This window comes from Pseudophryne corroboree, chromosome 1 (assembly GCF_028390025.1).
Source record: "Pseudophryne corroboree isolate aPseCor3 chromosome 1, aPseCor3.hap2, whole genome shotgun sequence".
NCBI classification, from domain to species: domain Eukaryota; kingdom Metazoa; phylum Chordata; class Amphibia; order Anura; family Myobatrachidae; genus Pseudophryne; species Pseudophryne corroboree.
The window spans coordinates 432,693,252-432,705,844 of NC_086444.1; the positions used below are offsets into that span (position 1 = coordinate 432,693,252).

Consider the following 12,593-nt stretch of genomic DNA (forward strand, 5'->3'; position numbering starts at 1 on the left):
ACTTCATGCTTGGTTTGTGCTCAGACATGCACTGTCAAGTGTGGGACCTTATATAGACAGGTGTGTGCCTTTTCAAATCATGTCCAATCCACATAATTTACCACAGGTGGTCTCCAATTAAGCTGTAGGAACATCTCAAGGATGATCAGTGGAAACAGGATGCACATGAGCTCAATTTTGAGTGTCATGGCGAAGGCTATGAATACTTATGTACATGTGACTTCTTAGTTTTTCATTTTTAATAAATTTGCAAAATTCACAAAAAAACTTTTTTCATGTTGTCATTATGGGGTATTGTGTGTAGAATTTTGAGGGGAAAAATGAATTTATTCCATTTTGAAACAAGGCTGTAACACAACAAAATGTGGAAAAAGTGAAGCGCTGTGAATACTTTCCGGATGCACTGTAGGTCTACAGTGTACATACCGGTGATGACATTACACCCAACCCGGTAAGTAGGTACCCACTGTCCCAGGGATCCTTCTGTTTTGGCTGAGAAAAGGGCGATTGGTATTTTATATACATGCTTGTTTTCCTTGGCATCATCCCAAAACTCATTCGAGGACTCACCAAAAGAGGTCCAGCTTCCTGAAGGCAACTGTGGACCCTGGTTATTTATTTAAGGTGACAGGGGACCTTGTTTGTTTGTTTTTTTAGAAATAATGCGACCACGCCAGGCAAGTGATTAAGTGAAGATTGAACACTCCATTATCGTTGTTCATCCAATACAAAAATGTGCTTTGTTTGGGACAATTGTCCTTTACCCTCTGAATAATAGCAGGCATTTTGTGTCTCAGTAACCAGCCAAGGTCATCACAAAAAAATAAATGTTTCATTTTTGCTATATCCAAGCAAATGCTATGTTGTGTGGAACATACTGAGATTTTTTGGAAGCATATGGAAGTAACAATATTTTTTATTTTATTTTTAATCTATAGAAAAACAGGACAAAATAATTCTTCCAAAGTTTACTTTCAGAAATATAAGACAACCCCATTACCATACACAAAACTATCTTTACCTAGTTTCCCCAATAGAAGTATACTACAAGTACATTCTTCAACAGTAGTTCAAACATGTTCCTAGTTTTTTGTTGTAAACCAATACAACCTTCTGGAGCCTAAACAGAACCTTATTTAGGCCTTCTGACTTGCCTATCGCTACAAAGATGTCCAAGTGTCTTCACAGAGTTTCCCTTTCAAATTCCCTTACAATGTGTAATGGTCAATAGGTACAGAGATGGTTGATTGGGTGATGGAGCTAACAGGTAATATTTGCCAGCAATTTATAAGTGACTAATAGGAGAGATGACTTTTCCACAATGGCTGTTTATAAATGGTTCAACAGTGACATGAGGATAATTATTAACCAGTAGTTCAAGGGTCTAAACTAGTCAGGGCCCTCATATTCACTGAGGGTTCACCTACATCAGTGTTGTAGATGATACACTTTAATGAACAGATCTATGCCCATTCTGTCTAGTTATCTGAATAGTTAATGGCACTAGTTACTGTACTCAGCTGGTATATATATATATATATATATATGTTTATATGCTCCAAGCTGGTATTGAAAATGTGTTAATTCCAAAACTTTGCAGCAGTTTACATCCTGTTAACTTTGAAACCCCTTAAAGGCAAGTTCTGCTGGTCTGTTTTATTTCGAGGGGATGCATTGGTGGTGTTTCCAGCATCATCAAAGGGGGACGTGCAGAAGAATGTTTGTGCATACAAATTGCCATCATTTGATCTTAGAGGGGGTGTTCTAGCAGCTGGGAACTTGTTTCCTAAAATATAAATAAGTATATGTCATTAATGCTATAGATCTCTACATATATCATACAGTATACTGAAATAAAATAAAAATCTTTACATACAGTACTGTGCAAAAGTTTAAGGCAGGTGTGGAAAAAATGCTGAGGATGTTGAGATCAGGGCTCTGTGGGGTCCATAGCATCACTTTCAGGACCCCTTGTTCTTCTAAAAGAAAAACAAGGAGTCCTGGAAGTGATGATATGGCCCCCACAGAGCCCTGATCTCAAAATCATCAAGACTGTCTGGGATTACATGAAAAGATTTGGGGATATGGGTTTGTCATTTTTCTATATACTGACACATTTCATTGCAAACTCTTATTATTAAAATACAGTGATCTCCATTAGCCAAACAATTATTATAGTAAGACTTGCAGCATAAACAGGGTGACATGTAAGAGAAGTAACTTCAAAGTATTGTTGTGTAGAGTCTATCTCTTTTAAGGAAGGGTAGCCTTTAATGGAGGCGATCTAAAGAGGGAATACTCTGTGGTGGTAACCTACAAAGCGCAAAATGTCTGCTGTGCAGTTTAAAATCCTCTTTGTTCCAGCCATGAACCTAGATTTGTACAAATGCACCTAGATGTCATCCAAAGTGTATAGGTTTGCAGAGCAAGTTGGAGGCATCTGAAGGGGACCATACGATTGGACATGCCAAAGGGAGGTGTTGAGTAGGGTGAGGACATTCTTTGTTAAGTATGAAGAAGGTGCACCAATGTGCTTAGTCTTGTGGAGTAGTTCTGAATAAGATCTCCTTTCCAAGAGTCAAAACATTGAAATGAGATAAAGGGAAGGATAAGCTCAGGCTTGGCTTACTTCAGATCTTTAATTTAAATAATAAAATCAGGCAATACAGTAAGGAAAGAGGGAGTTTTCAACTCATTACAGGGAGCAAAAAGCTGAGGGACAGAGTAGCCCAGGGATAATCCGAGTAGTGCTTGTAGAAGGATGGCCAAGGAGGATCCAGCCAACAGGAAGAAAACCAGGATCAGGCCAGGCACTAATAATCCAAGGCTGGTCCCTATTAGCAACAGGTCAGGTTACTTCAAGAATGAAAAAGGAGATTTATGGTAAAACTTACCATGGTTAAATCTCTTTCTACGAGGTACACTGGATTCCACAGGGAATAACATCGGGGTGTAGAGTTGGATCTTGATCCGAGACACCAACAGGCTAAAAGCTTTGACTATTCCCAGGATGCACCGCCTCCTCTATAACTCCGCCTCCGTGCACTGGAGCTCAGTTTTGTTAAACAGTCCAATGCAGTAACAGGTATAACAGACGGTAGATGTTAGACACATAGAACCACATTCTCATGACAGGAGAAGGGACCAGCGGCTAATGCCATACAAACCCAAAGAATCTAAGTGCGTCAGGGTGGGCGCCCTGTGGAATCCAGTGTACCTCACAGAAAGAGATTTAACCATGGTAAGTTTTACCATAAATCTCCTTTTCTGCAGCAGGGTACACTGGGATTCCACAAGGAATAACATTAGGGATGTCCTAAAGCAGTTCCTCATGGGAGGGGATGCACTGTAGCGGGTACAAGAACCCGGCGTTCAAAGGAAGCATCCTAGGAGGCGAAAGTATCAAAGGCATAGAACCTGATGAACGTGTTCACAGAGGACCACGAAGCCGCCTTGCACAATTGTTCAGAGGACGCGCCACAGTGGGCCGCCCAAGAAGGCCCAACAGACCGAGTAGAATGGGCCTTGATAGCAGCAGGAGCTGGGAGACCAGCCTGCGCATAAGCTTGTGCAATCACCATTCTAATCCATCTGGTCAAGGTTTGCTTGTTTGCAGGCCAGCCACATTTGTGAAAACCAAACAGTACGAAGAGGGAATCAGACCTCCTGATGGAGGCAGTCCTCTCCACATATATACGGAGAGCCCGTACCACATCCAAAGACCGCTCTTTGAAGGACAAACCAGAAGAGATAAAGGCCAGAACCACAACCTCTTGGTTAAGGTGGAAAGATGACACCACCTTAGGCAGATAACCAGGGCGAGTTCAGAGAACAGCCCGGTCACAATGAAATATCAGGAAGGGCGGACGACAGGACAAGGCGCCTAAGTCCGACACCCTCCTAGCAGAGGCAATAGCCAGCAGGAACAGGACCTTAAGCGTAAGCCATTTCAGGTCCACAGAATCAAGAAGTTCAAAGGGAGACTCTTGCAGGGCATTAAGGACAACAGACAGATCCCATGGAGCCACCGGAGGGACATAGGGAGGTTGTATCCGCAAAACATGCTGAGTGAAGGTATGAACGTCAGGAATAGATGCAATCTTTCTCTGAAATCACACCGACAAGGCAGATATATGAAGCTTGAGGGAGGCCAGACGAAGGCCTAAGTCCAGGCCTTGTTGCCGAAAAGCCAGAAGCCATGAAGTTCTGAACTTGTAGACATCGTAGTTTTTAGCAGCACACCAGGTGAAGAATTCCAGACCCTGTAGTAAATCCGAGCCGAAGTAGGTTTTCGGGCCTTCACCATATGACCGCCTCAGAGAATCCTTTGGCCCTCAGGTGTGATGCTTCAAGAGCCACTCCGTCAAAGCCAGTCTGGCCACACAAGGGCCCTGAACGAGGAGGTCTGGGCATTGAGGAAGAAGTAGAGGACGCTCCATCGATAGACCCTGCAGGTCTGAGAACCAATGCCATCTGGGCCATGCTGGAGTGACCAGAAGTAGGACTCCTCCTTCTTGCTTGAACTTCCTTAGAACCCTGGGCAGGAGTGACACCTGAGGGAACACGTACGGCAGCTGAAAGTCCCATGGAATTGCCGAAAGTCCCATGGAATTGCCAGTGCATCCACGAACACTCCTTGTGGATCCCTTGTCCTTGATCCGAAGACCAGAACCTTGTGATTGTGTCGAGACGCCATCAGGTCTATATCTGGTAGGCCCCACTTGTCCACTAGGAGTTGAAAGTCCTCTGGATGAAGGCTCCATTCTCCTGTGTGTACGTCCTGATGACTGAGGAAATCCGCTTCCCAGTTGAGGACACCCGGAATGAACACTGCCGATATTGCTGGCAGATGGTGTTCTGCCAATGAAGAATTCTTGACACTTCCATCATTGCTGCGCGGCTTTGAGTGCCGCCTTGATGATTTACGTAAGCCACCATGGTTGCGTTGTCTGATTGTACTTGAACAGGCCTGTTCCTAATCAGAGGTAGGGCCAGTGTCAATGCATTGAACACTGCCCGCAGTTCCAGAATGTTGTTGGGGAGGAGAGACTCCTCGGTCCAGCGACCCTGGAGAGAGTGTTGCTTGAACACCTCGTACCAGCCCCTCAGACTGGCATCCGTAGTCAAGAGGACCCAGTGGGGAATCCGGAAGGGACGGCCCCTGCTCGACTGTTGATCCTGGAGCCACCAGGCTAAAGACAAGCGGACCTCCGGAGTCAGGGATATCATTTGAGACCTGATCCGATGAGGCAGACCGTCCCACTTTGACAGGATTAACCGCTGGAGAGAGCGAGAATGGAATTGAGCATACTCCACCATGTCGAAGGCAGACACCATCAGGCCTAGTACTTGCATTGCTGAGTGTATGGACACTCTTGGGCAAGAGAGGAAGTATCTGATCCTGTCCTGAATTTTTAGGACCTTCTCTGGAGAAAGAAACAGCCTCTGGCTGTGCGTATCCAGTAGAGCCCCCAGGTGCACATGCGCCGAGCAGGGACCAGGAAGGACTTTTTCCAATTGATCAGCCATCCATGGGCTTGTAGAAATTGGATCCGTCAGCTAGAGATGACTCAGGAGGACATCTTGGGAGTTTGCCAGGATCAGCAGGTTGTCCAGATACGGCAGGATCCTGATTCCCTGTTGACGGAGATGAGCTGTCATCACGATCATGACCTTGGTAAATATCCGAGGTGCAGTGGTCAGTCCAAACGGCAGAGCCCTGAATTGATAATGGAGGTTGCCAATAGCAAACCGCAGATATTACTGATGTGAAATGGCAATAGGAATATGCAGGTAAGCATCCTGTATATCCAGAGATACCATGTAGTCCCCAGGTTCCATGGCCAGTACAATTGAGCGCAGTGTTTCCATACGGAACTTGGAAACTCTCACAAACTTGTTTGGTGACTTTAGGTTGAGAATAGGCTGGAAAGACCCATTGGGTTTCGGTACTAGAAACAGTTACCTCTGCCTCTCTGAGAGGTAGGCACCGGCACCACCACTCCTGTCTCCAGGAGGGAATGCACAACCAGGTGTAGAACTTGCGCCTTCAACGGATCCGAGGGGATGACAATTGTGCAGAACTGGCGAGGGGGACGTCTCCTGAACGAGACCGCGTACCCATGAGAGACAACTTCCTGCACCCACGTGTCTGAAGTGGTCTTTAACCAGACCTGGGTGAACTGCAGGAGTCAGCCACCCACCCTGGGGTCCTCCAGGGGAGGCCCGCCCCATCATGCTGCAGGCTTGTCCTGTTTGGAAGCAGGCTGACGGGCAGCCCAGGATTGTTTAGATTTGGGCTTACTGGTCTTGGTAATACAAGGCTGTCTCGAGTACACCTGGCCCTTTGATTTACCTGAGGTCCAAAAGGAACGAAAAGTAGTACTCTTGGCCTTCGGAGCAAAAGGCACGCAGTCTTAGCAGACTGACTGGGAGAGGTATGGGACCTAGCACCCATGTCCCCAGTTGCAGTTTCCCCCCCTGGTAAATCCGTGGGAACAGCACTGCCTGAGGCAGGAGCGTCCACGGAATTCCCGCCCTGCATGGCAGACATTATGAGGAATGTAGCCGTGGGACACAATCGTACAATATAGAAAGACAAAAATAGGATTTTAATACCTACCGGTAAATCCTATTCTCCTAGTCCGTAGAGGATACTGGGGACTCCAAAAGGACCATGGAGTATAGATGGGATCCACAGGAGACATGGGCACACTATAAGACTTTGAATGGGTGTGAACTGGCTCCTCCCTCTATGCCCCTCCTCCAGACCTCAGTTATAGGAACTGTGCCCAGGGAGACGGACATTTCGAGGAAAAGGATTTTTGTTAACCAAGGGTGAGATACATACCAGCTCACAAGACAACACACCGTACAACATGGCTTTTAAGCAATACCAGTCAACAGCATGAACTAAAAACAGCAACAAGCTGAACATAACCGATACACAACCTCCGTGTAACCGAAGCAATAACTATGAATACTACTGCAAAAACAGTCCGCACAGGAATGGACGCCCAGCATCCTTTACGGACTAGGAGAAGGTATTAAAATCCTATTTTCTCTTACGTCCTAGAGGATGCTGGGGACTCCAAAAGGACCATGGGGTCTATACCAAAGCTCCAGACCGGGCGGGAGAGTGCGGACGACTCTGCAGCACCGATTGAGCAAACATGAGGTCCTCATCAGCCAGGGTATCAAACTTGTAGAACTTAGCAAAAGTGTTTGAACCCGACCACGTAGCTGCTCGGCAAAGTTGAAGCACCGAGACTCCTCGGGCAGCCGCCCAAGATGAGCCCACCTTCCTAGTAGAATGGGCTTTCACTGACTTCGGCAACGGCAATCCAGCCGTAGAATGAGCATGCCGAATAGTATTACAGATCCAGCGGGCAATAGTCTGCTTGGACGCAGGAGCCCCAATTTTGTTGGGAGCATATAGGACAAACAGAGCCTCTGATTTCCTAATTTGAGCCGTTCTGGCGACATAAATTTTCAAAGCTCTGACTACATCAAGAGATTTTGAAACAGCCAAGGTATCCGTAGCCACAGGTACCACAATAGGCTGGTTTATGTGAAACGAAGAAACCACCTTCGGCAGAAATTGTTGACGCGTTCTCAATTCCGCTCTATCCTCATGGAAAATCAAATAGGGGCTCTTGTGAGACAAAGCCGCGGACGCCAAGGCTAAAAGCATGACCACTTTCCAAGTGAGAAATTTCAACTCAACTTTTCGTAAAGGTTCAAACCAGTGAGACATAAGAAATTGCAACAGAGGATGGATGTGCAGTACTCCCTTCACGAAAGTCTGAACTTCTGGAAGGGTGGGCAATTCTTTCTGAAAGAAAATAGATAAAGCTGAAATCTGCACTTTAATGGAACCTAATTTCAGGCCTGCATCTACACCTGCCTGCAAAAAATGGAGGAAATGACCCAGCTGAAACTCCTCCGTTGGAGCCTTCTTGGCTTCACACCAAGACACATACTTTCTCCAAATACGGCAATAATGCTTCGCCGTGACCTCCTTTCTAGCCTTAAGGAGAGTGGGGATGACTTTCCCGGGAATACCCTTTCGAGCTAGGATTTGGTGTTCAACTTCCACGCTGTCAAACGCAACCGCGGTAAGTCCTGGAAGATGCATGGCCCCTGCAGTAACAGATCCTCTCTGAGAGGAAGAGGCCTGGGATCTTCTATGAGCAATTCCTGAAGATCCGGATACCAGGCCCTCCGTGGCCAATCTGGAGCAATGAGTACCGCCTGAACCCTTGTTCTTCTTATGATCCGTATCACTTTTGGAATGAGTGGAAGTGGAGGGAACACATATACCGACTGAAACACCCACGGAGTCACCAGGGCGTCCACTGCACTGGCTAGAGCAGGGGTGTCCAACCTTTCACCTTCCCTGGGCCACATTAGAAGATGAAAATTTGGTTTGGGCCGCACATAAAATAAAATAACAGTAACGATACCTGATCGTCCAAAAAAACCATAGAAAACACAGTTAACATATTAAACTTACTTGTAGCTGTGCCCCTGTAGCTGCGTCCCTTGTAGTTGTGCCCTTGTAGCTGCGCCCCTTGTAGCTGTGCCACTATAGCTGCGCCCCTTGTAGTTGTGCCCCTGTAGCTGCCCCCTTGTAGCTGTGCCACTATAGCTGCGCCCCTTGTAGTTGTGCCCCTGTAGCTGCGCCCCTTGTACTGTGCCCCTTGTAGTTGTGCCCCTGTAGCTGCGCCCTTGTACTGTGCCCCTTGTAGCTGCCACCTTGTACTGTGCCCCTGTAGCTGTGCCCCTGTAGCTGCGCCCCTTGTAGTTGTGCCCCTGTAGCTGCGCCCCTTGTAGTTGTGCCCCTGTAGCTGCCCCCTTGTACTGTGCCCCTTGTAGCTGTGCCCCTGTAGCTGCGTCCCTTGTAGTTGTGCCCCTGTAGCTGCCCCCTTGTACTGTGCCCCTTGTAGCTGCCCCCTTGTAGTTGTGCCCCTGTAGCTGCCCCCTTGTAGCTGTGCCACTATAGCTGCGCCCCTTGTAGTTGTGCCCCTGTAGCTGCGCCCCTTGTACTGTGCCCCTTGTAGTTGTGCCCCTGTAGCTGCCCCCTTGTACTGTGCCCCTTGTAGCTGCCACCTTGTACTGTGCCCCTGTAGCTGTGCCCCTGTAGCGGCGCCCCTTGTAGTTGTGCCCCTGTAGCTGCGCCCCTTGTAGTTGTGCCCCTGTAGCTGCCCCCTTGTACTGTGCCCCTTGTAGCTGCCCCCTTGTACTGTGCCCCTTGTAGTTGTGCCCCTGTAGCTGCCCCCTTGTACTGTGCCCCTTGTACTGTGCCCCTTGTAGTTGTGCCCCTGTATCTGCGCCCCTTGTACTGTGCCCCTTGTAGCTGTGCCCCTGTAGCTGCGTCCCTTGTAGTTGTGCCCCTGTAGCTGCGCCCCTTGTAATTGTGCCCCTGTAGCTGTGCCCCTTGTACTGTGCCCCTTGTAGTTGTGGCCCTGTAGCTGCCCCCTTGTACTGTGCCCCTTGTAGCTGCCCCCTTGTACTGTGCCCCTTGTAGTTGTGGCCCTGTAGCTGCCCCCTTGTACTGTGCCCCTTGTAGTTGTGCCCCTGTAGCTGCGCCCCTTGTACTGTGCCCCTTGTAGCTGTGCCCCTGTAGCTGCATCTCTTGTAGTTGTGCCCCTGTAGCTGCGCCCCTTGTAGCTGTGCCACTATAGCTGCGCCCCTTGTAGTTGTGCCCCTGTAGCTATGCCCCTCGTACTGTGCCCCTTGTAGTTGTGCCCCTTGTAGTTGTGGCCCTGTAGCTGCCCCCTTGTACTGTGCCCCTTGTAGCTGCCACCTTGTACTGTGCCCCTGTAGCTGTGCCCCTGTAGCGGCGCCCCTTGTAGTTGTGCCCCTGTAGCTGCGCCCCTTGTAGTTGTGCCCCTGTAGCTGCCCCCTTGTACTGTGCCCCTTGTAGCTGCCCCCTTGTACTGTGCCCCTTGTAGTTGTGCCCCTGTATCTGCGCCCCTTGTACTGTGCCCCTTGTAGCTGTGCCCCTGTAGCTGCGTCCCTTGTAGTTGTGCCCCTGTAGCTGCGCCCCTTGTAATTGTGCCCCTGTAGCTGTGCCCCTTGTACTGTGCCCCTTGTAGTTGTGGCCCTGTAGCTGCCCCCTTGTACTGTGCCCCTTGTAGCTGCCCCCTTGTACTGTGCCCCTTGTAGTTGTGGCCCTGTAGCTGCCCCCTTGTACTGTGCCCCTTGTAGTTGTGCCCCTGTAGCTGCGCCCCTTGTACTGTGCCCCTTGTAGCTGTGCCCCTGTAGCTGCATCTCTTGTAGTTGTGCCCCTGTAGCTGCGCCCCTTGTAGCTGTGCCACTATAGCTGCGCCCCTTGTAGTTGTGCCCCTGTAGCTATGCCCCTCGTACTGTGCCCCTTGTAGTTGTGCCCCTTGTAGTTGTGGCCCTGTAGCTGCCCCCTTGTACTGTGCCCCTTGTAGCTGCCCCCTTGTACTGTGCCCCTTGTAGTTGTGGCCCTGTAGCTGCCCCCTTGTACTGTGCCCCTTGTAGCTGCCCCCTTGTAGTTGTGGCCCTGTAGCTGCCCCCTTGTACTGTGCCCCTTGTAGCTGCGCCCTTGTACTGTGCCCCTTGTAGCTGTAAAAAAAAAACACACACACGCACAGACACATACTTACCGCTCCTGCAGCGCTGCCTCCGTCTCCGTCCGCCGCTCCACGTGTTCTTGTACAACCAACTTCTCCGCTGGGCTCCTCTACTCTCGCGCTGCTCAGTCACGTGTGCCGCTATGCAGCGGAGGAGGGCTACATTGTGACTGACAGCGGAGAGGGCGTGAGCTGGTGCTGGTCCCAGCAGCAGCAATCCAATCAGGATGTGCTGACAGCCTGCTGGGGCCGGCTCAGCCTCACATGTGGTGTCCGTACTCGGAAAAAAAAAAAAACCTCTGCTGCAGCGCTGCTCCTGGGCCGCATTACTAGCCGACTTGGGCCGCATGCGGCCCGCGGGCCGCGGGTTGGACAAGCCTGGGCTAGAGGGTCCCTTGACCTGGAACAATATCTCTGAAGCTTCTTGTTGAGGCGAGACGCCATCATGTCTAGTTGAGGAATTACCCAATGACTTGTCACTTCTGCAAAAACCTCTTGATGAAGACCCCACTCTCCTGGATGGAGATCGTGTCTGCTGAGAAAATCTGCTTCCCAGTTGTCCACGCCCGGAAGGAAGACCGCTGACAGAGGGCTTACATGTTTTTCTGCCCAGTGGAGAACTTTTGTGGCCTCCGCCATTGCCGCTGTGCTCTTTGTTCCGCCCTGGCGGTTTATGTACGCCACCGCTGTAACGTTGTCCGACTGAATCAGGACAGGTAGACCTCGAAGAAAGTGTTCCGCTTGCAGAAGGCCGTTGTAGATGGCTCTTAATTCCAGACCATTTATGTGCAGACAAGCTTCCTGGCTTGACCATTTTCTCTGGAAATTTTGTCCCTGTGTGACTGCTCCCCAACCTCGGAGACTTGCATCCGTGGTCACCAAGACCCAATCCTGGATCCCGAACTCTAGGAGGTGAGAACTTTGAAGCCACCACAGGAGAGATATTCTGGTCCTGGAAGATAGACTTATTTTCCGGTGCATGTGCAGGTGAGACCCGGACCACTTGTCCAACAGGTCCCACTGAAACACCCGGAACCTGCCAAATGGAATGGCTTCGTAAGCTGCAACCATCTTCCCCAGCACCCGACTGCATTGATGGATCGGCACCCTTGCCGGTTTCAGAATCTCCTTGACCATGGTCCGGATTTCCAGAGCTTTTTCCGCAGGTAGAAACACTCTCTGCAGTTCCGTGTCCAGGATCATGCTCAAGAAAGACAGCCGAGTTGTCGGAATCAACTGTGACTTTGGCAAATTTAGAATCCAACTATGTTGTTGCAGCACTGTCAGGGAGAGTGCCAAGCTTCTTAGCAACTGCTCCTTTGATCTTGCCTTTATCAGGAGATCGTCCAAGTACGGGATAATTGTGACACCCTGCTTGCGTAGGAGCACCATCATTTTTGCCATTACTTTGGTGAAGATCCACGGGGCCGTGGAAAGACCAAACGGCAACGTCTGAAATTGGTAATGACAATCCTGAACCGCAAACCTCAGGAAAAGCTGATGTGGAGGATATATTGGGACATGTAAGTAGGCATCTGTTATGTCGACTGACGCCATAAAATCCCCCCCTTCCAGACTTACCACCCAAAGAGATTCCATCTTGAACGTGAAAGTTTTCAAATACAGATTGAGGGATTTTAGGTCCAGGATCGGTCTGACCGAGCCATCCGGCTTTGGTACGACAAATAGGCTCGAATAAAACTCTTCTCCCCGTTGAGACGGGGGTACCGTGACACACTGTTGACACAGCTTTTGTATCGCAGCATGCACTACTTCCCTTTCTGGGATAGAAACTGGCAAGGCTGATTTGAAAAATCGATGGTGGGGCACCTCCTGAAACTCCAGCTTGTAGCCTTGGGACACTATGTCTAACACCCAACGATCCATGCCCGAGTGAAACCAGACCTGACTGAAGAGTCGGAAACGCGCCCCCACCGGTACTGACTCCCGTAGAGGAGCCCCAGCGTCATGCGGTGGACTTGGCAGAAG

At 49.4% G+C, this 12,593-nt stretch overlaps 1 protein-coding gene across 2 annotated transcripts in view; it reads right to left on the bottom strand.

Annotated features, from left to right (window-relative positions):
* Positions 1-900: 900 nt before the first annotated feature.
* Positions 901-12,593, bottom strand: part of CCNB1IP1 (cyclin B1 interacting protein 1) — a 105,748-nt gene continuing 94,055 nt past the window's right edge. For both annotated transcript variants that reach the window (XM_063913923.1, XM_063913932.1), the window contains exon 4: positions 901-1,786. In XM_063913923.1, the coding sequence (XP_063769993.1) occupies positions 1,605-1,786 (182 nt within the window). In that variant the 3' untranslated portion in view covers positions 901-1,604. The remainder of the gene's footprint in view (positions 1,787-12,593) is intronic.